The sequence below is a fragment of the Panicum virgatum genome, chromosome 8N (genome assembly GCF_016808335.1).
Source record: "Panicum virgatum strain AP13 chromosome 8N, P.virgatum_v5, whole genome shotgun sequence".
In the NCBI taxonomy this organism is placed as follows: Eukaryota; Viridiplantae; Streptophyta; class Magnoliopsida; order Poales; family Poaceae; genus Panicum; species Panicum virgatum.
The window spans coordinates 2,179,825-2,207,383 of NC_053152.1; the positions used below are offsets into that span (position 1 = coordinate 2,179,825).

Genomic DNA, 27,559 nt, shown 5'->3' on the forward strand with positions numbered 1-27,559 from the left:
AGCAGAAAGTTTTATAGCTCTTTAATGCAAGTAATTTATGAATTGAGTGAAAAAAACGTTTCACATCTGATTGGCCGAAGAATGTTTGCAAAAAGGATGAGCACAGATCAATCAAGCTGGAAAAGGAGAAACGAATATGCAGACTTCGGCGGAAATAGCAAACTGCCAATAGTATTTCTGTAACAACCCCACTCTTTTAGGAGCTGAGATTAATCCTAAATAGTTTATATGGAACTGAATTTGAGAAATGTGAATGAAGCCATGATTATGTTTGAAAGTTCCCAAGGTTTGAATGAACTGCTGATCAACCCAAGGGCTTAGAAGATTGTGCTAAGTCTGAAAAACAGTGAAAATGGCCAATTTTAGGCTTAAATAAAATGATTTTTCATGTAGCAACTTTGTATAACAAGTACCAAAATGGAAACTTGAATGCCCAGGATTTGCAAAGGTACCATTTGTTCTCATGTAAAATGGCAGTAAGGTGTTCAAACTTAAATTCAAAGATGGGTAGTTTGAAATGTAAGCCTGTAATTTTGGCAAGTTGCCTGAATCTGCCATGTTCAGAGTATTTTTGGGATATGATAGAGGTTGAATTTGAGTGGTACCTGAAAGAAAAAATGTATCCAAATGTCAGGTCTACAACTTTTCTGTTGGGCGATTTTGGAGTTTATGAACAGAATTATGAAAAACAATTGGTTCAAATCAGCAGGTTTGAGACAGCTTGACTGAAAACAGCCCGAACCCAATGAATTCACTTCAAGTTTTGATCAACTTAGAGGCCGAATTTGAACCCCCTGCCTAAAAGAAAAAATGTAGGAAAATGTTGGGGATACAATTTTTATTTTGGCCGATTTCAATGTTTAGTGGTAAAATCTGGAGAAACAGAGGCTTAAATATGAGGATTTAGTGCTGAATGGAGCTCGATTCAGACTATTCAGACTGCTATAGTACCCGACGAGCTTATACCCACCGCCGCTCCACGATCAATTCTGGCGGTAAAATTTGAACTTCCACGCGTCGATGGTGAAGATTTCAAATATATATCGCCGCGATGGGTTCATCTTCAACCTCCCGCCATTCTGCTCCCCCACGCCCGAGTTTCACACCTCGCTGAAATTCTTCATCTTCAGACCATCTCCCATCGATTCCTTGCACACACACCACCATCAACCACCCAGTAACTCCTTGGAGCCGTGAGAAATCCGAGAAAACCACCGCAGCCACCAGCCCGTCGTCATCTCCTTCCTCCGTGCGCCGTCAAGCAGAGAGGTCGGGTCGCCGGTGAGCTTTGGGTTCCCGACGTTTTGGGTCGTTTTTACATGGTCTAGGAGGGTGGTTGGGAGCGTATATGGGGTAAGTGCTGGCCTCCGTGTTTCTTCTTGGCCAGAACGGCCGGAACGCGCGAACGCCGCCATGGCCATGTCGCGGCCACCGGGGTCGCCGCGGAGCCTTGTGTTCCGGCGGTCCCGAAGCCCGGGCTGTGGCTGTGGCGTGCTAAGGGGGTGGCACTGGTTCTCCTCGAGCAACCTTCCAGCGAGGGGAGGCACTGCCGTTGCCGGCCGCCGTGGCCGAGGCGTGGTCGCCGCCGGCGATGTCGTTCCTCGCCGGTGCGCGGCGGAGCATGGGGGCCAAGGGCCCCATCGGGTGCGCTCGTATATTTGTGTGTGTTCCGCGCCGGTCTGTTCGCAGGAGGTCTCGCCGGCGGCGAGATCCACGGCCGCCCGGCCTTGCCTGTGCGCCAGGAAGCAGAGGATGGGAGGAGGTGCTTGGGAGAAAAATGGAAAGAAAGTGACGGTACCCTATATCAGAGATATCCACTATTACTACAGCAAGACAGGACTTGTGTAATTATCCATAACTGCGCGCAAAGGACGGAGTAGCCAGGCCCCACGGGTCAGGCTCTTTCCTCACCAGGCCAACGGCCCCGGACCCGTTCCCTACCTGGGGATGGACCCGGAGACGCCACGTGTCTCTAAGGAAGGGAAGCTCCGAGCTGACAGCCGAGGCCTCGGACCCCCCATAGGGGTCCGGGACCTCCTGCGTCCATCCGGTGTCCGGAGCCGCCACGTTTCCCGGAGGCACGGGCGCGGGCTCGTGTGCGAGTACTCCGCTAGGAGACTCGCCCACCCACCGCATTTAATGCGGTGGTTGAGACGTGCTCTATCGCCGCGGCACGCGGGACAGCCTTTGTCAGGCCTCACTGTGCACCGCGTATTACCAAGGTACACAGTGCAGCCGCCTGTGCCGCACCCGCGCAGAGCCCGTTTGCAACATTAAATGAATACGACGGCACAACACTTTTCCATCATGCCGCCTACGCCGCAAGCTACACAGCCCGTTCAGCTACGTGGCAGACGACGCTACTAGCTACGTCTGGCATCGTCCCGACAAGACAGCGCCTGGACATGATGAACGAGAAACTCCAGGAGCAGGCAAGGGATTCCAGGAGAGAGATCCCCGTTGCCTGCGACGCCATGATGTATGAACAATACGTTATTTTATACTACATCGTTGGACCCACTTGTCGGGGACCCAACAGCCATGTACGCGCCTCCCTTAAGATATAAAAGGGAGGCGCTCGCTGCGCACTACAGGCTCTCCAGACACAAGCTCTTAAAAACTCTCTCACTCTCGTGGGAGGGCAATACAACACACAGTTGACGTAGGGTATTACGCTCCGGCGGCTCGAACCACTCTAAATCTTGCTGTGTTCATCGTGTTCTTGAGTGAGATCCATCTGGGACTAGCTAACCCCTGAGTACACACCCTCTGGGCTAGGGCGGGTGCCTTCCGCCACCCGGCTGTGGTCTGCAGCACCACGACAGAAAGGTATTAAGATAGGGGGTTAAGAGTAAGAAGAAGAAGAGGAGGGGGAGTTAATTAGAAGAAAAGATAAGTTCCAGCCTTCCAGGAAGTTTTGTGTAAAGAATATAGTTTAGATTTATTTAAAATGCTGCACTTTGTTTTAATTATTATAAATTTAAGAAGTGTACAATATTAGTGAGACCAATTTTATTAGTGCTTTGTAATTTCATTTTATGCATTAAAAAGATAAAAGGCCCTTGGTTAATATTAAGGATTTTTATTTATTTATTTTCCTTATTCATTAAGGGATTTAAATAAATACATAAGTCCTTATTTCATATAATACCAAAATTTGGATATTCTTAACCCGTTATTAGAAATAATTAGGAATAATAATTAAGGTTCTCTTAAGTAGAGTAATTCAAATAACCCTAATTATTGTTTAAAAATCTTTTAAGGCTTAAACAATTAGGATAAAATGTGGTTAAGGTTTTTAGGAGGGCAATTAGGTGTTGGATTACAAATTTATAGCAAAGTGAAGTTGTGATTCAATTCTTCAAAACTTTGTGGCATATACAGACTTGCATATCATAACAGCCAGAGTACAAAGCCGAAGACGCCAACATCAAATACATCGAGCTGCCGCCGGAAGGTCCTGCCAGGGAAGAAGAAGTGATCGTAGTTGAGCACGAGCCAGAGCCGTCCGTCGAGGTCACACCTTCCAAAATTGATCAAGGCAAGCACCATAGCATCTACCTACTAATTTCAAATAACTGACATTCATATTTATGTACAACATTTGAATGTCTAAGTCTAGGAGTTGATTGAATACCCATCTTATGCAAGTTTAACTTTCTTAAGGACATCTATGCCACCTTTTCAACTAATTTAGATTGAACAAAGTTGTCTAAAAGTGTTATACTTTAAAGTCAATAATAGGCAAAATACTAGTAAAAGGTGCACTCCATTCAATCAAGGAAATACACATATGCATGGTGGTCGTTGAGTGCAGAACAGAAGAGATTCTGACCTTACTTCCAAAGAAATAAATAAGGATCTATGGCATGTTTAACCTTGATCAAGTATTGAACGTATTGATTCGCATGCCGGCTGAATGGGACCGGTAAGCCCAGTAACTTGGTTGATCTAAATTGTTGAATCAATTTATACCCCACTGGAAGTAGAATTGGTGGTGAGGTCGTAGCCTGAAACCTGTGTTGTGATCAAGCCCGACAGGGGGTCCTGCACGAGGGTGTGAACCCAGGTATTGGTAGGCTTGATTCAAGGTTTAGTGTCTTCCTCACCAAAGTTTGTCGCATATGGTTTGCTAGGAATATGTACTTGGTGTGTGTTCAGGGATCCCCTGCAGAGTGTACAATCGATTCGAATCACCGTACTTCTTGGTTATGAATACTGCTTGATCTCGCTTAAACATCATAAAGTAATTACGACGCGAACTTGATAAAATTTATGGCTTATTGAACCTAGAGGTACCTGGACGATTGTGACAACTAAAATTTACCTTTGTGTCTAAATAATAACTAAATCTGCTTGAATGAAAATTAGTATGTGGTGAGTCTGAATGTTTTATTATACCTATAAAGCCGGTCCACTCTGAAAAGCCTTGCATGCCCTTGAATTCTATGTTTATACTTCTGTAATCGGGTTAGTCTTCCTGAGTATCTTTGTACTCAGTGTTTGTGTTGTGTGTGTTTAGCAATGCCGCCAGAGAAGCTTCAGGAGTAAGGCCCCATGACCCAGAGGATATGACAAGTCCATAGACCTCTGGTTGTTTTATAAAAACTCAATGTAATATAAGGCCTCATGACTTCGAACCCTATGATTGTATGGTTACCATTGAAAACTCTGCAGTTCTGGCTTGCATTAAGGTTATGCTTATTGTGTAATAAATCTCCTTTTTATGATCTATTTTCATCATCTGTGTGTAATATCTGAAGCTGAAGCTTTATGCAAAGTGATCCCGTATGCCCGTCAATGTTACGGTTGTAAGGTGGAAAGTTTGGGTGAAGCCCGACGGATTACCGGATTAGTTCCGTTTTAAGAACGATGACTGGATTAACACTGCAGAAAATGATCGGGCTCTTAAATCAGAATAAATTGGGCGGATCTGCCTCAACTTTGAATTGGAAACTGTTTGTCTAGCACGATTTAAGAACTTTGCATTGCGAATCCCTTGAAAATGCTCGCTGGATTCTCCATATGCTATAGGACTATCACAGAACTAGATATATAAAGTGAAAGAGATGACATACTGATGGAATTACTTCACCAAATGCCAAAATTTATTTGAAGTGCCAAATATATGCATATTTGTCTTTTTTTTGAATGGTCACCGGAGGGGAGAGCATCCCCGCCTAAATTGTCTCTAAAAGGTGTGGCAAACCACATATTAAAATGTCTTATATTGAGGGAAAATGAGACAAAATCCTTGCTCGGTTAATTTTATAAAACCGAGCTAAAATCCTGATAACCTACATAGCTAAACTAGGTATCGTACAACACACCGTAGAACAAGGGCAAATTGTGGTATAACCACGGATGCCAACACCGTATCCTAGCACAAGGATGAAAATGTGACTTTACTGCGAATAGCACAACCACAATAAGCAGATGTCGATCTCTGAGACAATGCCCCCAACGAGGACTTGATGTCAAGACGCCAACATTGCTCGATCGGGCAGAACTGGATCTTGCTTTCCACCTGAAGAAAGTAAGGTTGCAGATCCACGAGGAGCGGCGGGAATGGAGGGGGAGCGTAGATCCATGGCTGATTCAGCCAACACACGGGTCTACAAAGAGAGGCATCGACGTACCAGCTGCACGCGGCAGCCGCACAGCTGCTTTGACCGCCACCTCTTTAGACCAAGATCCATCGCTGCTGGCATGCTGCGAGTGTTGTGCCCAAGACTGAAGGGCCTACCGCTGGCGGCATCGGTGCCCACGCGCTGCTTGTCGCCCGTGGCACCAGCGGTGGTGGCACCAGCGGCGACGGCCTGGATAACGGGGATGCAGCTACAATTGGCACCCGTTGGCTGGTGGTTGTGGCTGTATAGCTCGTCGACGGCTCGCTGGAGGTTGTGGTTGCAGTTGACATTGACCGGTGCGAAGCACAGGTGGTGGTGGCAACACCGGCCACTTTGCATATGCATGGACGGCGGCGTCGTGCACCGATCGCGGCGGCCAATCCTGTAGCGCCACACCCACGGCCGATGCGGCCCCACATAGATCTGGCTTGGGGTGGCATCGGATCTGATCCTCAGGTCGCCGGGTCTGCATCCCGGACAGACGCCTCCAAGCTCGGGACCAGCACAGTGAAGGCAGGCGCGGGAACACCCTAGGCTGACGGAAGAAGCACCACCGCCACTTTCCTCGTAGGGCCACGGGCTTCTGGTGCCCTGCTCCGGTGGCGGCGAGGTGGAGGGGAGGCCAGAGGTCGGGCGCTGCCCGAGTCGCCCGTAGAGGAGACGACGCGGGGCCTGGAGGCTTATGTGAAGAGTTTTTGTTTTCTAAGAGTGGAAGACACGCGGAACAACACCATATATGCATGTTTGTTGATAGATATACCAAACACAATACATAACTTCCACATCAGTTACCTATATATTTCACAACTATAACCGCTACAAACACGAATTTACATACCACCACGTAGGGTTGAAAACGGTCGGGGTCGTCGAGATAACCTGTTACCGTTTTCACTTTTACATTTTAATACGAAAATGATATCGAAAACAGAATAGTTGAACACAAAAACGAATACGGACTTACGGGATATCGAAAACGAACCAATTCGAACTGATATGTGTAAAAAACGAACGGTCTACAAAAAGTCAAAACGGAAACACACCGACCCGTACCATACCCAATCATCCACGAACCCGACATGAGTACATGACAAATGATAATAACACAAATAATTGTAAACCATGATAATCATTCACAACCTCAAAAACAAGTTCACAGCCACCGGCATAGTAGTGTTGTACATAGTCGCAACTCACAAGCCCACACTCAGATGGAAGATTTAACAAACTCATAGCAATAGCCACACACACAGTAGTAAAAACGATATATACCGAATTAGCAAAAATAGGATATCCCGATAAAATACGGGAAATACGGAAACAATCGGGATACAAGCCAAACCATTTCCGTCCCGTTCTCGAATTTGACATCCCGTATTTCATATCAATTCCGTATTTGTTCGGAAATCCAAAAATGAGCAGATAAAATGTAGAAATCGGGGCGGAACGGAACATGATTTATTCTGACTATTTTCAACCCCAACGCTACCACCAACATGCGCTTCGCTTGTCCGTACTGGTGTGGAGCTAATTTTCTGAACAGGAACTCAGGATTAATGGACCAATATTTGACTTCCGGTGTATGTACACAAAAAGTGTTATACTAACACTATGTTAAAGCTGGTAGTATTTTTTTTCTATTTCATGGGCTCATGGTTTGGGATGATGATGAACCAGTAGCGGTGCTTGTATTGCTTCTTCATCAGAAACAAGAAGTTTTCTGCATTTGTCGTCCTTGCTTTCAGGATTAAGTGTCCAAGCAAGGCAAAAGGAGATTGCCTGTAAAAATATTTAGCATTTGAGGAAATCTCTCGGTGTTAGATTCTAGTTACGAAAGGTATCCATTATTAACATTTTCTATCACCCTTAGAGGAACAGAAGGACTAACCAAGAAAAAACCTGCCACAATAAAACTGAAACCTGGGCAATCGAAGGGAGCTTCCTCTGAAATGAAGTAAGCTGGGGGAAAAAAGAGAGGTGGAGAAAATGATGCGAGAAAAATACAAATGAAATGTGCTTGTTGCAAAAAAAAAATATAGATTTTTTCAAAGTAATACACGAAAAGCGACTGCTTACAGGTTAGTGGACTCATGAATAGAGGTGCCAGCAATATAGCTACAGATTCCATGGTTGCAATAAATCCTTGCGCTTTTCCCTGCGAAGTTAGAAACAATGAGACAATGAAATAGATTATTAGGATAAACTTTTCTGGTTTGAATTTGCAGATAAATCCAGGGGAGATCGGGTTTGTATATGTACCTGATCAGTCGAGAGTACTTCCCCAGAAATGATTGCATATATCTGCAGAATTGCATATTTTCATGTAAGAAAATTTATGAATTTCACCAAAATGTGCTAAAAGATAAAATATGAAATTGATTTCTGAAAACATTTCAGGCACTTCCTTCCTTAGAATAAACTTTTAACCACGAAAACTTGAAGGCGTAATGCATCGAGAGTTTCTAAGAAGACAGTTGATGTGAGATTCTTGTTTCTACATGAGGACCAAAGCAAGGTTGTAGGAAGGTCGTAGAAGAAGTTCAAAGCTTAGTCTTTTGTTTTCTTTTTTATATCTTTCTTTCTTGTCTTTTGTGTTACTCCGTTAGAGGTTTGGAGTCTAAGTACTCATGTAGTCTTCTGATTTTGTGGTCGGATGTATTCCTTTGTGGTTGTAGACATTCACCTGTGAATGTTCAAGGCCGGGATTCTCCCTTAATCTAAAAAAATAGATGAATAATATATGTAGGGTGGGCTTACTGCGGGTTTGGCTAGAACATAGATGACGCCTAGTGAAGAGCTAAAATATGGAACCTGCAGGATAAATGGAGGGTAAATAAAACAAACTTCTGCAACTGCACCTAGTAGTAAGCCCAACAATATGCAGTACTTTTCCTTTGAGTAGCAAATAAGTTGATGACATAAGGTAAATTTATTTCATTGCACACATACCCATGAAGCCCATGCAACACCATAAAGCAAGGCCTGGAATTGTTTTGGCAGAAATCAGTAGAGAATGACATTAAATTAGTGTATCAAATATATTAGTAAAAGCAGAGTAAAAATTCCAGTTAAATAACTTACTACTTACATAAGCAATGGAGGCGAGTATTGAAATACATAAGATGCCTTTTTCACCAATTATGTGGCTAAGAAAGGGGAGGACCAAAATCTGCAGTTTGAAAACATTACCACAAAGTCCAATTAATTAACTAGACAATATGCCACGTGACATATTTATTCCACTTAAATTGATAAAAAAATAAAGGCTTGAAGGAATACCTGAGAAAAGATCGAACCAACGCCTACCACCATTAGAATTTCTGAGAACTGATTCTTATGAAAGCCAAATACTGACTTTAGATAATACTGAAAAAGAAAAGGTAACTTAGGTGCCATATAGTTTTTAAAACTGTATCATAAAATCCAATAAGTGAGAAAAAATACCATTAGGACGTCGCTAATGGCAATCATGCCCAATTTGTTGAAGAAAGCAACATATGAGATCTGCCTAAGTGTTTCACTATAAACACAGAAAGAAATGAAAGTAACAAAACATGGCATTAGTGGTTCTCATGAAGTCAGTGTTGAATAGTCTATCCATTTATACATTCTTCTTTTTAGATCTCTAGAGAAATTTTAAAAATTTAGATTATTTTTCCTAGCAAAGTGATGATCATAAGAAGTACAAACTCGTTAAATGGAAAACATTATGCAGACCAAACGGTCAAGGTGGATTAGCGATTCAAGACCTTGATGTACAAAATAAACTTCTGTTAAGTGAATTAGTTTCAAGCTTTTAAACGATGATTCGGTGGCAACAACTTTGTAGGAAAAAAACCAAGAGACGAAATTATTGCTGGAGTGTAGTAGACACTGGGCGATTCAACTTTTTAGTTTTGCCATAGATTGAAAAGTGGGACCCAAATCATCTTTTGGGAAGATACTTGGCTTGCTAGATGCACACATATGAATTAAATAATACCCCTCTTGTATGTTATAGTGACCAGAAAACTGTTAGGTTTCATGCACCAACCAGATGAACCCAAAAGCTTAACCTTTTGGGAAGAGATGGGCAATCCACTAATACTTCACAACACTCCCACTCACATGCAGCCGGAACAAGGCGCAAATGTGGAAATAAAGAAGGGAGCGGAGGACTTAAAAGATGCCTCTACCAAGACTCGAACTCGAGACCTCTGGCACTAATACCATGTTAGGTTTCATGCACCAACCAGATGAAGCTTTTGGGAAGAGGTGGGCAATCCACTAATACTTCACAACAGAAACATGGAATAGGATCCATGTTTTAAAGGGCATTCCCTTTAATTTCTCCTTTTGCAGGGCTATTAATATACAGAAAAGCCAAAAATATGGAATGAACTTCAAGCTAGGGCATTTCTTCACTTTAATTACTAGTAAGATTATTCAATAACCTCCACATAAGAATGGTTTATTTCTGAGGGACCGAAACCGGCAACCAGAGGGGGGGTGAATGGGAGGCGATCAAAATTTCTCTCGAAATCGATCCGTCGGCCAATTTCCCGAAAATCACCACAAACCCTCAACCTAAGGTATGAGAATAGCTATGGACTAGCTATCTCACAGCAGCACACCCTAGAGAACTTCGCGGAAGCAAAAGAGCCAACTCAATGCGAATCGCAGAACACAGCAGAGGGGACCGGTCAGACCGCCCACTGGGACCGGTCAGACCGGTCGGGCTGGAGCAGACATCCCAGACCGGTCAGACCGGTTCCACAGACCGGTCAGACCAGTCGCTCCCAGACAGCCCGCAACCAAAGCTCCAAATGGCAAATCTCGAGCAAACGAAGTCCAAATCCAACAAAACTTGGAGGATAGCTTCACATCTATCCCGTGAACATATCCCCAAAAGATCTTTCTCAAAAGATTAATAGATCGAGAGAATTTAGAGGAAGATCAAAGAGGATTGGGGTTTTCTCAAGAACTCACCAAATCCAATTCGGGTGAACTCGTGATTCCAGAGGGTTTAGCACTAGGCTAGATGGATAGGAATCATCACAACGAGTCCAGCAAACCACGAATCCATGGGGTTTTCTCCTCCAAACACAAAACACACCAAAAGAGGTGAATTCAAACCCAAAACGCAAGAGAGGAAGGGGAGGACGAATACTCAGCACACATAGATGATCTCAACAAGATTTCATTCATAAATTTCAGAGAAAAATTCACCTATACAAAGCTAGAGCCATCCGCCCGTCATCCTACCCACTAAATTTGAGAGATTAGCTAAACCCTAACCCTCTTTTGTGTTGGAGTCCTTGGCCCTAACCTAGAGTAGAGGAAGGGGAAAGGAAAAACGAAAAGGATTTGAAAAGACTCAAAGGACTCAACCAGCCACGGGCTGGTGGGGGTATATATACGCACCGAGACCGGTCAGACCAGTTCCATGGACCGGTCAGACCGGTTGGTTAGACCGGTCAGACCGGTGCCAGGGACCGGTCAGACCGGTTGGTCTGCAGCATCCCCCTGTACACGATCTCATCTGACGGCTCAGGTTCTTTCTTCGAAACGAAGTCTTCTCCGCGATGCCGCCATGTTGATGAAGATCCGGTTCGCGGTTTTGGGGGGTCCGCGAAACCCGGGTAGGTGGCCGGTTTTGAGAAAACCGCCAAAACTCCTCGCGCGGGAAGATTCCCGCCTCCACGCCGTGGCCCTAGACGCCGCCCGACGCCCGTCACCTCCTCGCCCGCAGCGAGGCCCTAGACGCCGTCGACGCCCGTCGCCTCCGTCAGTCCCGAGACCGACACCCGTGCCTCCACGACTTGGCGTCTTCAACCGTCGTCCGCCTGCTTAGTTTTGTGGCGCAAACCAAGAAACCCACCTTCCGTCGCCGCTTGCGCCCTCGATCCAGGAGTGGACGCCACAGCTGCCGCCCGGCCTGAGCTCCTCCACGGCAGCTCTCCGTCGACACTCGACGCCCGTGTACCTGCAATCCAAAGACCAAGCGCACGATCACACCGCACGGTTGACAATTCACTCATCACAGGCAAGATAGAGTACTCAACATTCCTCAATCTCCCCCTTGATGAGTGTATTGTCAACACACCACCTGAAACCAGAGAAGTGATAAAATAGAAGCAAGAAAGAGAAGAACTCAAGCAAGTGACAAAAAGCTCAGAAAGTCAAGAATAGTCACTTACTCAAGCACAGATCGATTCCCTAAGACAAGGGCAACGGCTCGACGCAATCGATCAAAAGGCAAAACATGACTCCTCAAAGACAGAGGTAACGCTCGACGCAGTCATGCTCAAAGTGAAGAAAAAAACAGGAGCCAAACAAAGAAGAAACTCCCAAAGCAGGAAATCAAACAAGTCTCCCCCTTGTTCAATCACTTCTCCCAAAATTCTCCCCCTTGTTGGCACATGCACACATCAAGTCTAAAAAGACCTAAAGCTCCCCCTGAAGCTGAAACTCCCCCTGAACAGATGCTATGCAATGAATGCAATGCAAGAGGTGTAAGTGAAAGCATTCAGGGATACAATGATATGAGTAACATCTAGTCACAAGCACGTGTGCATCCATAAACAAGACCTGCATCTAGCTCAACAGGGTATATCAAATCAGTCTAGAGCTAGGCAAGTTCAGTTTAGGAGAAATAAAAGCATCACCCATGATCTAGCACTAACAAGTAGGGAATGGAAAGCAGTGCTAATCATACTCATACAGGTGATCCAAACTCAGCCAAAAACAAGTTGCAAACATTCAATTTTCAATCAAATTTATATCAAGCAAATCTTAATGCCAGGGGTTGAAAGCTTGTCATACTTCACTTAGCAATGAGGCCAAGCCTATACCAAAAGATAATCAGAAGCTTAAAGCACTCGTTTCAGTCATGCATAGCCTTGCCCGGGTTCTCACAAGTGCAAAGTGAGCCGTCCCGAAAGCTCGATCAGTGCGACAAGCAATCCCACCTGGATCTTTTCAACCCATTTCAAGAACAGTTCAAGCAATTTTATTAAATTTAGATCATTTCAAGTAAGAATTGCTGAACGAAAAGCTACACTAGCATGAATAGGATAGCAAAGCATATCAACACGCCCTAACATGCTAGTAGCCAAGACAGGGTGATCATGTTTTCAGATTTTCAAATCAAAATAGCTTAACTCAGATGATGTCGTATACACAGTGGAGCAAGCTATACATGATCAAATTTATCAACTCACACTAGCAGGCACTAGAAGATCATAGCAATGTATACAAGAATGCTAGTGCAAGTGAGGCAATGCAAAATGCAAACATGTACAATGCATATGCACAATGCAACTACCAAACCTAGAAAACTAAGAGAAGCAAATAAACCCTACAAAGCTAACCAAAGAAAAGTCAGCGATCAAAAGGGGTAACAAACCCCGAGCTCCCCTCGCAAGCGAGCAAAAGTGTCCTGCTCTAGCGGTTTGGTGAGAATATCTGCGGTTTGCCTCTCTGAAGGGACATGGATCAGGTCTATGTGTCCTCTCTCATGATTATCTCACAGGAAATGGAATCTGATATCTATGTGCTTGGTTCTGGAGTGTAGGACAGGGTTCTTTGCAATGCTAATGACTGACATGTTGTCTACAAAGATGGGAACCCTACCGAAACTCAAACCATAATTCTGCAAGGTTTGTTTCATCCAAAGTATCTGGGAGCAGCAGCTAGCAGCGGCAACATACTCAGCTTCTGTAGAAGAAAGCGCTACGCTAACCTGCTTGCGAGAGGACCAAGACACCAAAGATGTACCGAGAAATCCTATAACATAATATTTCCAAACAAGAACATGGTAAGATAGTGAAAGGGCCTCTTCTAGTGGTTAGATCACCTAAGTAGCCTCCAACAGGCCTAGGTTCCACATCTCACTAGGGTGAATAAAAAACGGGCTTAGTTTAAATAAAACTTACATAAAAAATAGATAGGGGCCTTCCCCTACTGACTTAGGTCAAAAGAGGATGGTAAGTTAGGGGGTACTATGTCTTACCTATATTACAACATAAGGAAGCATTAAATAACTAGGCCTATGTTTGTGATGAAAGATACACTTACGGGCAACAGTAGAAAGGTAAAATTTGCTGCAAAACTTGATGGAAATATAAAAGCATAGTACAACTCCATATATAGGAGCATTATAATTCAATGAATGCTACGCGTAGTTTATGTACAAACATAATGAACTGGAATTATTGTTCTCACCGTGTATGCAATGCAGATGCAGAATATGGTTCCTTGGCCAATCATGAATGACAGGGTACGCAGAACAAGGTAGAAATACACAGCAGTCCTTGAATTGCTCCATGCAAGCACAGCTGCAAGCATGAGCAACAACAATTAGTATGCCCATTGACTTGTAGTCTACTATTTTCCTATTAGCTGATCAGACGAGATGGTCCATGTTACCAAAAGGGATGATGGAAGTGGAGGCAGTTAGAAGGAGGAGAGGCTTCCGACCATATTCATCAGCCAGCTGGCCCATCAGAGTGAGTCCTATCGCCCTGAAAATCCCTCCTACCTGCAGTCAAGAAGTTGATGGGAAAACATGCAAGCACCTGAATCCTGAACTCTGTGATTGTCCTAGCAGAACTTCAAACGGAGTGCAGAGACACCATGAGGAGGGTATCTTTAATCAGCTACTGCAGGAGACAGATCATGCATAGCTGAGAATGGCAGAATACCGAAGATTGGATGCCGGTGAGGTAGATGGCCTCCGGGCATGAACCTTCGTCGGCGTGGCAGAGAGCGGCAGTGACCTTGTCGACGAGCGCTGGCACGGTCATCTCCTCGGCGACCCCGTAGAGCACCAGCCCGACTATCAGGTGCAGCACCGGCCTCATCATGACGCTCATCGCATTGGCTTCTAAGACTCCCATTCCGACTGGACTCAGCTCGGTTCTTGGTTGCCAGTTACAGGGTGTTTGGCATGGACCAATTGCGTGCACTTCGTACATATATATATATATATATATATATATATATATATATATATATGTGTGTGTGTGTGTGTGTGTGTGTGTGTACATATGTATATATATGTGTGTGTACATATATATATATATATATGTGTATCTCGAGCAGCTAGCCCCTTCACTTGTTCAAAAGGACAAAAAGAAATACCACCAAGCCGGAGAAGGTGAGGTCAGGTCAGCTATAAAAAAAAAGTTATCAGTATTTCTTTAGAGAAATGACATACCAGAAAGGAAAAGAGTGCTGCCGCGCTGGCACTTTTTATTGCCACGTTGTCACGTTTAGTCAATATTGTGGCTGCCTTCCTTTAGTTGGTCTCTATTGGCACTTTGATAATAGGAATATTGTGGCTGACAACAAAGGTGATGTCACACCTGGTTTAAGAAAGAAACGAATGTATCTCATATGTATGCCAGGATCAAGTTCCATACATATGATAGATGATAAAAGTAAACTATTATTACAATGTCATAACAAAAAGGTGTATCAAGAACTTTATTACATGACCAACAGTTTTAATCTTACGTGAATAAATAAATGTCTTAGGGTAACGGCGGAACTTCAACTTCACAAGTAGTTGACTGGAAGACATATGTCCAGAGATCCTTGAAATCTTTAGAAAACTCCAGACATTTATTTTGGTCTGAGCAACATTTTTCTTAATAAAGAAAGTATGAGTACACTGGCTGGTACTCAACAAGTAGGATGGAAATATATGACATGCAAGACCAATTCAAGGAATAGCTGACGGGATTTGACTTTGATAAGCACTTTTAGTTGGTCAAGTTTTATTAGCAAGCATTAACTAAGTGTAAGTTTATACCATTAATCCCACAAATAAGTAACTGAAATAAATAACAATAACACCATAAATAAAGAACAAAAATTTAGATCATCTTCAAATTCAATTATCATGTGAGGGTTCAAGCCGCTCATGACCCTAAGCACGGCTGAGATATTAGTTTTGACTCTGCAGAGGTTGTACACTTTACCCATAATTTGTGTTACCCGTCATGTAGTGCTGATCAGGCACATTAACCACACTTCCTTAGGCATGGTCGCATGGGTACACTACGAGACCTTTACAAAGATTCCCTAACCTATAACAATCCGCTGAGATTTCAAGTCAAAGCGGTCATAACACTTCCTAGTGAGGGTGACGCCTTAACTAGGAGCATATCAAAAACCTCAAGAGGACCGAGCTATACCCCGACGATGCAACCTCTCTTGCCCTTTCGATAAGATCATCATAAGCTAAGGTTTCTAATTAATTAGCTAAGATCAGAGCCATATGATATTGTGGTTGTACTGTTATCCTGGGTGGTTCTCCATGTTCCTATTAAAGCAAGATGATCTTGTTTAACAACATTAACCGGTATGAACATGAAGTAAAACAAGTATACATGTATTGCATCTTTAACCAACCATAGCCCAAAAGTAAAATCAACTAACAATGCTACCCAACATAAATTAAATAACCCAGGTTTGATCAAGGAAGGAATAAATAAATTGTGCACATCCTTAATTGGGATCCATCATATTCAAGACACATGAACATAAAGTAAATGTGAATATTTGATAAATTATTTGGGACAACAAGTATGATTAAGGGGCCACTTGCCTTCTTCAAAGTGTTGTCGCTACTTAGCGACTTCAAATCCTCGCTCTTGCTGATCCTCGAACGGCGCACCATCTATCGTATCACATAGTTACATACAAGCAAGCAAGTTCAACAATTAATAAACAGCATACCAAACAATGTAAATAGTACAAAACGAGATTATAAAGCTATTGTACATGCTCCAAAGATCGTGTGAGCGCAAGAATCGATGAAAACCAAGTTAAAGAGAGAAAGTTATGGCTAAAACATGATTCTAGGGACCTATTTGTAAATGATTTGAAAGAGTAGGGGATGTGAGTGAAGAAATCGAGACCTTAAAATGTAATTAAACCTAATTTCCAGGGGCTAGAACCTAAAACCAGAGGTCCTGGATGGCGGGTTTAATTTATAAAAAGACAGGGGTTAAAATAAAAGGAGGACTATTTTGTAAATACTTTTGCACTAGATAGGACTGCAGGTTGATTTCTAGAAAACTGAGGGGCTCTTCTGCAAAAAGGCATATGATTGACTATGTTGACTTGGGTCAAGATTGGATCTAGACCGCCGGATCTAGATCGGAGGGCTGAGAGGCGAAGGGGGTCCGGCGGCGGCGCTGGTGACGGTGCGGGTCGCCGTTGGTGAGCACTACTACAAAAAAACCATTTGTAGGGCGGGTAAAAAACCTCTTTTTAGGAGCAGACTTCGCACCCACCTCCTCTAGTTTTGACTGCTAAAATTGCTATTTTTAGGGGCGGGTAACGCACCCGACTCTAAAAATGATTTTTAGAGGCGAGTCAAGGTATGACCCGATATTCTAGGCTCCCAGCCACCACCACAAGCCCTACACTTGCATCACCTGGGATTTGAACCGCCTACCTCATGCCTCATGCACTCCTTCCTTACCACCGCACCACACAATCACTTATGACTCCATAGGATATGGTATTCTTTTATGGCATCACGCGCTCCTAATAATCATTTTAGAGGCGGGTGACGCCCCCACCCGCCCCTACAAATAATTTTCCAATTTAGTTTGAAAAATCATTTAATTCATTAAAATAGCAAAACAATTTAAAAATTCCATATTGCCTATTATGACATGCAGAATTTAACAAAAATATGACTCACTCTACCCTCTCATACAACAAGACTTATTTTGTGATTTCCACACTTATAATCACTATGTACAGCAAAATATACTTTTAATATTTTTCTGGTTCAATAGATCACAATAGATTTATGGTACAAATTTTACTTTTTATGATTTATTTTGCTATTTTTAAAAATTAAATGGAATTTTAAAATAAATTTAAAAATTATTTGTAGGGGCAGATGAGGGGTTGATCCGCCCTTAAAACCTCATCTGCCCCTAAAAATGGTCATTCTTTTGTGTCCATCTTTTCTCAGAAATTCTTATGTATCCGCATGGATCGGAGCAGCCTAGCTCGATCCCCCGGCAAACAAAAACAATGGCGCAGGACATGATCTGAGTTCGTTTCCTGATCCCCGAACCAAACAGAAACATTTTGGGACCTGGCGATCGAGCTCGGCGTCCACAGACCGCAGCAACTTGTGACCAGCCAGCGTGTGCCGGGAGCGGGGCGGCGCGTGTCCGCGCACGCGCGGTGGCTGCGCGCGCGTGGCCGGCGCGCGCCTCACCTGCCGCGGACGGGACGAGCGGCCTCCGCTGATGGGCTCTACACGACACGCGCGTGCGACGGGGAAGCTGTTGATCTCTTCCTGTGGAAAAGGCAATCCAGCCTGACTCGTTCATGCAGCGTCGCCTCCTTCTATCATCACCCGGTTGAATAATTTGATCGAGTAGGTTAACCGTCGTCATTGCGTCTGAGAGCCACTTGTTCCATCATCTTTGAGCTGACAGCGACCATAATTTTTCCTAGCTAGTAGTAGCATTTAGCACGCCTGAATTGCTTGTAAGCAGCAATGAAACCATCGGTTGTGTCTTGAAACAAACTCACTCCATCGTGAAAATATAATAATGGTGGCTCTTAATAGTTAGAGAAATTTTACAATAATTGAAAAAAATAGAAACCGTCCATCTGATAAAATCCTGCGGTGGTGAAGGTAGGAAATACCTAGAAGTACATAGGATAAAGTACCGGGTACTTCCAATATGCGGGACTAAGTACCAAAAAATGGGATCGAATATTAATTTAATTTAATTTTTATAAATACTTTTCATAGATCAACAACTAGAAAAAATGTTCAAAGTAAAAATATCTGAAAGTACCCATTGGTACTTTACTATCATTGTAAAAGAGCTCTAATAGTTAATACAATCAAGTCCAATGAATATTGTAACCCAATAACACATTTTGTACTTAGCTACTCCGTCTATTTTTATTTACATGTCGTATTAGGGGCATGTTTGGTAAGGCTCCAGCTCCAGCTCCCTTCCAAACGCTCTGGAGGTGAAGCGGCTCCGTCCTGTAGCTTGTGAGAAGGTGTTGCATTAGCTTTGCCTGCGAAAAGTTGGAGCATGTGGAGCCACAAAACCAAGCTCAGGCTCCACTCTTTTTTAGGAGCCGGAGTCCTCCCAAAGGTGGCCTAGGTTTGTCCTAAATCAAATTTAGGAAACTTTGAAAAAAAAACATTTATGATACCAAATTTGTTTCATTGAATCCACCCATGAAGTATGTCTTGATAGTGCATATGTTAGATTGTAGAGTTGTTGCTATATTTCTGTAGATTTGGTCAAAATTAGTCAAGTTTGACTTAGAAAAAACTATAATACGAAATGTATTTTTAGAGGTAATACGAAATGTAAATAAAATGGAGAGAGTATTCAATAGGCCGTTTAGCAATGGACCACTGCCGAGCAATTTAATTATAACAATGAGAAAACAAGTAGCAACAGGAAATGGTGGTGAGCCTGGGTGAGCTACGACAAGGATGTGTCAGCTTTTAATACAGAGAAATTCGAGGCGCTGCCACTTTTGTGGCTCTGCTGAGGATGTTACTCATCTCTTCTTGCAATCCCCAACAAAAAAACGCACTCAACTGTAATCACTTGCTTCTTATGGAGTTTGTGGAAATGCAGGAACTCCAAAGTCTTCCAGCAAGTGGATGAATCGGATGCGGACATTGTGAGGCGCTGCTCCTCTCATCTTTCTCTTTGGGCTAGCAGAGCAACTTCTGCTATGAGTAAAATTTGTATTGAGAATTGGAGCTCTTTTCTTTTTCTAATGTAACTCTTTTTGCACCCTGGTCTTTGTTGTTTTTCTGGTTTCACCCCTCTCCCTGCCCCCTATGCCTCTGTTGATGTAATCCTTCTGTAAACGTTTCCTCTTGGTTAATATATGTTCAGGATGACCCTAATGGATCCGCCGTAGTTCTCGTCAATAAAATAATACAAAAAAATGGCATGGCATGGCATAAAAACAAGGGTGCTGACACTTCTCATGCAGTCGTGTAAGCTATTGCGTGCAAGCAACACTGCGGATGACCTTTTGCTTGTTTTGGCCCAGGCAGAAGGAATTAGCAATATATAATCAAGGGTTGGCACTTTTTACTAATCCTACTGAAGATATCCTACTCCTAATTTCTGAGTCATGATAACAATGCTATACGGTTTTCTCACTGTAAAGTACTGAAGAGAAAACCCACACAGTATAGGGTAACATCACATTTTTGGTACTGCAGCAATCAAAACAAACGCATCACAAGTAAATAAGACTTTCAGGCATGATTTTTGTATGCAGTTTTGCCGTTAGCTGGTGTAATTGCAAGGCTCAGAGAGATGATTGTTTTGTTCTTGAGTATTCCGAGCCGTTACTCATTGGTGAACATGATCATTTTACCTACTGACGCTCGCCTACTGACGCTCGGCTCAGTGTGAAATGCAAATAGTTACCCCTTCTGTTAAGGGTCATAGTGGTCATGCTAACGGCAACACTCTGAACAATGTTAGCTATCACCTGTGTTGTATGAGTTTGCGTGCATACATCGCATCCAATTGTGTTGTATGGCTTCATAATATATTGGTTGTGATTTCAAACTTCAAGGCCTATAACATTTACCACTCCCTCTATTTTTTAATATATGATGTTTAGGACAAGGTAATTATATCATTTTAGCTTGTCCTAAACAGCATAAGACCCATATATTTAAAAATGGAGGGAGTAATACTAAACATGTTATAATAATTGATGATCAACAAACAATGTGAATTGGAATATCTGACCGTGTTCCTCTGCTTGTGAACAACGGTGGTTGTTGATGCACTCCACTAAGCTTTTCAGCAAAACCTCGTTGTGAACTGTGGTAACCATTCGTCTGCCGCTTCGAGATGGCTCTCACCTCATTGATGGTCGCCAGCTGGCGTTTTAAGCCAATAAAGGGGCTTGCAATGCTTCCTCACTAGGCTCATCTGAAACTGCAACTTCTGTGCATTTGTCCGCGCTTTTTCGATGCAGTGTACAAGCAAAACATAAGGAGGCTACCTGCAAAAATATTTAGCATTGTAATAAATACCTTACTTTATGTTCTGTTTGTATATAGTAGTATCCTTTATTGGTATGGTAGATGTATGTATCATACTGAGATAGTAAAAGGGTCTAACCAAGACAACACTAGCCACGATGAAACTGAAACCTTTGCAATTAAAGGGAGCCTCCTGTGAAATGAAGTAAGCTGAAACAGAGGTGAAGGACAGAATGAGATCAAAATAAGAATAGTACAGTGTACAGAGCCCAGTAGTCCCCCAGGCAACATAGAAAATTGTCAGAACTACTTGCTCACAGGTTAGTGGGTTCATAAACAGAGGTGCCAGCATTATAGCAATAGATTGTACAGTCGCGATGAAACCTTGTGCCTTTCCCTGGAAAGTAAGGAAAAACAAATTGATAATGCAGAAGACTACACAAAGGTTCAGGTATACACAGATATAACCAGGACAATTGGGATTGAGAGTATGTATACCTGCTCCGTTGAGAGTACTTCCCTAGAAATGATTGCATGGATCTGCATATTTTTAATGCAATGCAAGTAAGACTACATTAACCAAATATTTTTATAATGCGCAGAAACATAATGGCTGAGTTTGTGTCTGGAAACTTCGAGTAACTGCCTTCCCTTATAGTAATTAGAAACTGTGAAAAAAAAATATGTCATAGTGCCTAGAGGACAGATATATAGGGTTGGCTTACAGCTGGTCTGGCCATCACAAAGATGATGCCAAATAAAGAGCTAAAATAAGGGACCTGCAATATAGGTACAAGCAAAATTCAACAATGATCTATGTGCACATTTTTGCTTAAAATTGCAATTACTTAAGTAAGTACGTGCTTAATAAATACATACCCACCAAGCCCATGCAACACCATAAAGAAAAGCCTGAAAATATATTTCAAAAATCAATATACTTAATTTTGTAACAATGTAGCTGAGATTAGTGAAAACTTATTAAAGAAAGACCTCAGTGCAGTAACTCACATAAGCAATGGATGCAAGGATGGAAACACATAAGATTCCTTTTTCGCCAATAACGTGGCCAATAAGGGGAAGGACCAAAATCTACAATTTCAAAAATCAGTGTCACAAACCATAATAACTAATTTTAAACTAACACATGCAAAACATGGATCTTAATTGAGTGGTTATAGATTTTCAGAGTGGCACCTGAGAAAAGATGGAACCAATGTCTACCACCATAAGAATTTCTGAGAATTGATTCTTGTCAAAGCCAAATACTGACTTCAAGTAATACTAGGAAAAGAGAGGGATACAAACTATTACCAAACTTCGGCTCTGACTTTAACTCGAGCCAAGTAATTTTGAACACCATATCATATAGTAACAGTGATAGAAGCAATTACCAGTCGGACATCAGTAATGCCACTCATGCCCAATTTATAGAAGAAGTCAACACATGCTATTCGCCTAAGTGATTCACTATAAACACAACAATATAAGAAAATTCGTCAAAATTTGCATTAGCAGTTGTAGCTGACTTTAAAACTTGTCAGTAGTCATTGTAACTCTCTTCAATCAATGAGGCAATTATCCTTTCTTCCTTTAATCCCTTCAAGAATGAAGGAAAAGTTTAATTTAAATCCTGATGGCAAACTTTGCAAATATATGTGAAATCATATGGAACTTTATACATTCTCAGTTTATTGCTAAAAAAAGACTACGTTAGTAAAATACCATCTTTATGTAAGTTTATAAATTCTCAGTTTTTCTTATACTTATACATTCTCAGTTTATTGTTTCAACTAAAGAACAATGCTATTTATGTTCCTAGCAGAGAAAATGCAAACGTATGATCCACATTTTTCTGCAATAAATAGGAAGGGACAAAAAATTCTTTAGTATGTCACATAAATTTTCAAGAATTCCTTTACTGATTAGCTTGTTGATCTGGAGAAGTTTGTACTATATATATAAGCTTTACCTGTTTTTAAATATATTAATGTTCTCTTTGATAGATTCCCAACGTTGTTGTGGTACCCTGATAACCAAAGATGATAATGATGAATGCCGACTAGGTGAAGATGGAGCTCTTTGAAGTGTCTCAACCAGAAATATTTTCATGTAGAGGACTGAACAGATCAACAGAATAACAGACACCTGTGAAACCATGGTCTAGTACTTTTATCACTAAAGATTACAAAAGTAAGTAACAAACAATAATGCTGACTTCACAGGTGAACATAGAAAAATGTAACTAGTGAGATACCTGGAAAATCCAACTCTTGGGTAGAAACCTTGTGAAAACATCCCCCAAAGCATGAGAGGCAGAGGCAATTCCTGTTATGAAGCCAAATGCAGTCGCCCTCTTTGACGGTTCAACCACATCTGCCTAAGATAGATTTGTGTTCTCATGCAAGTAGATGACATATTTTAGAAAACATATTTACATCTTAGGATAAAAAAAAGAATAAAACAAATAAATAGATATTGGACCACGGGATAACTCAGGTTCCACCTAGCCACCCACACTGCTATGTCAATAATAATTTCGAAACACAAAATTGTTGTTTCCCTTGGAGAAAATCATGCATATGTAGAGTTTGACTCAAGAGTACCGCAGGATGATGAGTTGGACAGATTATATGCAGCATTTTCCTAAAACGATAAGAAAATTGCAATAATTCTAACCGTGTATGCAAGTGAAATGATGAACAATGTTCCTTGGCCAATCAAGAATGAAAAGGTGCGCAGAATAAGGTAGACATACACAACGGTCCTCGAATCATTCCATGCAAGCACGGCTGCATGAATAAACAGACAATCAGTATCCAGTGCAAACGGGGTAAATGAACAAATAGACAGAGAGCTAGGAGAAGCCTTACTGGTAAACATATAATCTAGAATGAATGATATGGAGTATACACAAAATGAGCTACTGCATTATCAGTATCAGAGCACAGACAGCAGAAAATTACCAAAAGGGATTATGGACGCAGAGGCAGTTAGGAGGAGGATAGGCTTCCGACCATATTCATCAGCTAGCTGGCCCATTAGAGGAAATCCTATTATCTTGAAAATTGCTCCTACCTGCACCCATGCAAATGACATGATTAACAACATGTTTTCACTCCCTCTCCCTACTAGACATTGTTTCCATTGAAAAAAAAAACAGAGAGAATAACTAACATAGCCAAAATAATTACCACTGTTTTCCAGAAGTTAGACAAGAAACTGTATGGTGGCATTTGGACAATCAGACAAGTAGGCACCTACAGCTACCTACCAAAGCAATGCCCGGTTCGGCTGTTCCTATATATATCCTACTTTCAGTACTCATTTGTGAACTGAATTTATTTTGTGGAAGGGCTCAAAGAACGTTTGGCCCCAACAAACGGTACAGAGTGCTCTGTAAGACAGAAAGGTCAGCTTATGGAAGAAACAGAGTAGAAGCAATGCTTTCCGTTCTGCTCGGGACGTGGGGCCCCTTGCCGGATTAATTTCGCCAACCTTGCAGGAACTAATTATCAAAAAGAAAAAAACTTGCAGGAACCGGATCCTGAAATTTCATAGACTTTTACCAAAACTGCTATTCCCACGTAGTAACATGCGAATTGCGAAGGTCGTCGTTTCGCTAGCCAACAACAACAAAGGGGAAAATGCTGCAAAGGTAGGTGCGGTGTTACGAGCAGAGCCATGTGCTGGAGCTCAGTGGGGTAGTGGATTCCAGGGCAGCATCAACACCAAGCGAACTACACCCATGCCGATGGCCCTTCCTGCGCCAGAGGCCCTCGAACATCCTCTCCCCCCTGCCCTTAATGCTTTTGTGTGCTCGTCTTTCAGTTTCAGAGAGCTTGAATGCTTGATAGCTAGGGAGGGAGGGGATTGAGGAAGAAGAAGATTTGGGGGGGGGGGGGGGGCGTCGAAGGAATCCAAATCGCCGTCTCACTCCGATTGGAGCTGCCGCTCTCTCTAGCTCCCATCTCCGCAGGCAGAGAGCAGAGAGAAGCCAAAGAAGACCGAAGGATTGGTTTGGGTGCATACCGAAGCCTGAATGCCGGTGAGGTAGATGGCCTCCGGGCACTTCCTGCCGTGGTCGGGGCAGAGCGCGTCGGTGACCTTGTCGACGAGCGCCGGCACGACCATCTCCTCCGCCACCTCGTACAGCACCAGCCCCACCAGCAGGTGCAGCAACGGCCTCACCGCCGCGGCGCCCATCCCTTGGCCCCCAAAAGATCCTCCCAACTCCTCCTGCACTCCCCCTCTCTCAGTCCTGAGACCTCTCCCCCTGTAAAGCGGGCGTTTTGTCAACTCGGCAGTACTTTCTTTTTATATCAACGGATAAATGGCAGGCAGCAAGGAGAATGTGGAGGACGACGAAGCCATGAAAATGACGGGCTGCTCGTAGATTTTTTATACTGCAACGAACTGGCGTGCTCGGTCATGGTCTCATGGAACACACAAATGGTGGCGGTGCCAACTCGGGATGGCTATGGGCCCCTTTGCGGGCTCCCGACGGACGGCTCCGGCTCCGTGATACAGTGCCGCGGCACTGTGCGGCACTGTAGCACGCTACAGTCAACTGAGAAACCGGTGGAGCCGCTGAAGCCAGATTTCACTGGCTCCTCCCGCTCCGCGCTACAGTGATGAACAGTGACTGAGCCGGAGCCGGAGCTGGAGGGAGCCCTCCGAAGTCCTATATATCAGTCGATGCTACAAATTCCGTTTCCATCAACCGAAGGAGATTATTTGGTGTATATATCCAGCTCCAATTCAGCCCAACAAATTATTTCGGCCCATGCATGCAGGGGAGGTGGAGACTCGCATCTTTCGTAGAAAAACTCCTTAGTGGAAAGTAGGACTTGGTGGCAAGTCAATATTGCTATTAAAAAATTTGATAGTCGAAAAACGATACTCTTGTTGAGTGCTTCAATAACATAGACTAAGAGTGTCTTAGTGGCTACCGATACTACGTGATAAATCCTTGTGTTAAGAGTTTGTTTTCTCTCATCCTCTACTTTACATTTCTGCATTTCATAATTGCAACTTATGTGTCTTTATATTCTTAGGGTAGTATCTTGATATGATTGACTATAAGTTGTAAAATTTATTTTAAGATGAGAGTTTCATACTAGTTGAACCGTAGATGCACAACTAAATAGTGTAATCTAGTTTATATTTTATACATAATTAGCTTAAGCTATAGATTAGGAACTTAAATTTATTTAATTCATTATTTCTCCTTTTAGGTTACCAGCACCGATTCCTTTCATCTCTGACCTCTCGTCTTCATTGCTTGTTGCTAGCGTTGCCGCTACCGCATTCTCCTTCCACGATGACTTTCTAAGATTTTACCTTTCCTCGTGATATAATAATGATAATTTACACGACCACGCTAAACATTCTACCTTTCCAAATGTTCCATATTCAGGCTGCTACAATGAATTTTTTTTACGAAATGGATGTTGTTAATAATGATGATTATAGTATATTGAATTATGGACAAGTGTCTTTTATTTTTATGAGATTTTCAATAATTTACCTTTTTTTCTCTAACACATCTTGTTAGAATTAACATGGTCCCGTTTAATACTAGTAAGATTGTTAAGATTAATTCGGAAGAAGAAATGGAATAACGCACTTAATCCCAGGCTCGAACACGGCATATCATTATGTGTTAGTAAAATTTGTAGTTCATCACGTATTTATCTTCTCACAAATAGGAGCCTTGTAGTTCGTTTACAAAAGTTTACACATATTATTTTCGAATGTTCTCCCTCCATCCTACAAAAACAGTTCGTTTACAAAATTTTAAAATTTTAGACATATTACTAGTAGTGAAAAATAATCATATTGTCCATAATTAACTATAGCAGTTGTGATTGAGGACCATGCTATTTATTGGTTCTCTATATCCTCAATAAATGCAAAAGTATTGGAACTAGAAAATTAACATCTACTTAAGTGTTTGATTGGCTCAATGCTTTTCTCTTGCAATTATTTCTTGGTAATTGACATTGCTTTAACTACATAGACTTTACTACAATATAAATGAATAATCTTTGTGGGATAAAATTTGAAGGCTAAACCAATAATTTTTGTCAGACGAAGCGAGTTGGGGTAAGTCTATGTAACTGTCTGTAGCAGCACCGTCCAAATTAAACCGGCTTAAATGCACTAACCATCATCTTAATACTTAATCAAGTTACTGTGCACTTAAAACGGTGTAACCTGACAGGCTGTCGGGTAAAATCCCGATTAAACTACTGTACTCCAGGATCACAATTGCACTTAGACCCGTACGAAGACGAGCACAGGTGTTACCAGCATACAGAAATCTTCAAATTAATTTACAACACCAGTTTTACATAAAAGTCTTAAATACAAACAACAGAGTTCAAACGCACAGCGGAAGTTTAAAACTGAGTTCGAAATACAATACGATAGCTACGACGACGATAAAAGGTGAGCTCCACATCCTGCCCACCGATGTGACGCCAACCTGCCCAATCTTCACGGGGAAGACGGGGCCCACTCGACGGTCCAACCTGGAGGAAGCGGCTGTCCAATCCAGGACGCACAGATCTCCTCGAAGTCCGCCGGGACACAACCTGCTCAGAGGGGTTACAACAACAACCCTGAGTATACTAATACTCAGCAAGGCTTACCCGACTCTGGGTATACTTAGCCCATTACCTAGACATGCAAAGCTTTTTGGCTCTGGAGTTTTTTTGCTGAAAAGCTGCTAGAAGTGAATCCTTACTTTCAATATTTTAGCTCCATTTAGTATACCAAGTATTACTAAGTTCGCCTATTCATCTAAAACACACATGGTGGAACATATTATCTTTTAGTAACTTCCAAACCAGTCTTTTCCATTCCGTTTTCATTCCACTTTCTTACTACGATGTGACAAAGAGATCAA

General features: G+C 42.4%; 2 protein-coding genes across 7 annotated transcripts; both read right to left on the bottom strand.

Annotated features, from left to right (window-relative positions):
- Positions 1-6,883: 6,883 nt before the first annotated feature.
- On the bottom strand, positions 6,884-14,578 carry LOC120686575. Its single transcript, XM_039968789.1, has 12 exons — positions 14,315-14,578; positions 14,040-14,151; positions 13,802-13,948; positions 9,075-9,199; positions 8,910-8,996; positions 8,719-8,799; positions 8,580-8,612; positions 8,388-8,441; positions 7,890-7,931; positions 7,707-7,785; positions 7,519-7,589; positions 6,884-7,409 (listed from the first exon to the last, which is right to left on the bottom strand). The coding sequence occupies exons 1-12, from the start codon at positions 14,507-14,509 to the stop codon at positions 7,281-7,283; spliced, it is 1,155 nt and encodes a 384-aa protein (XP_039824723.1). The 5' UTR covers positions 14,510-14,578; the 3' UTR covers positions 6,884-7,280.
- A 5,543-nt stretch (positions 14,579-20,121) lies between these two features.
- On the bottom strand, positions 20,122-25,084 carry LOC120685667 (hippocampus abundant transcript-like protein 1). 6 transcript variants are annotated; one of them, XM_039967716.1, is made up of 14 exons: positions 24,679-25,078; positions 23,613-23,724; positions 23,326-23,438; positions 22,904-23,026; positions 22,619-22,809; positions 22,041-22,116; positions 21,844-21,930; positions 21,658-21,738; positions 21,526-21,558; positions 21,372-21,425; positions 21,145-21,186; positions 20,965-21,043; positions 20,786-20,856; positions 20,122-20,666 (listed from the first exon to the last, which is right to left on the bottom strand). In XM_039967716.1, exons 1-14 carry the CDS (start codon positions 24,850-24,852, stop codon positions 20,550-20,552), a joined length of 1,353 nt encoding a protein of 450 aa, XP_039823650.1. In that variant the 5' UTR covers positions 24,853-25,078; the 3' UTR covers positions 20,122-20,549. The 6 variants fall into 6 exon arrangements, with proteins under 6 accessions (XP_039823650.1, XP_039823652.1, XP_039823654.1 ...); XM_039967718.1 differs by having other exon boundaries at positions 22,619-22,794; positions 24,679-25,073; XM_039967720.1 differs by having other exon boundaries at positions 20,129-20,666; positions 20,786-21,043; positions 22,904-23,022; positions 23,405-23,438; positions 24,679-24,715.
- Positions 25,085-27,559: the final 2,475 nt, after the last annotated feature.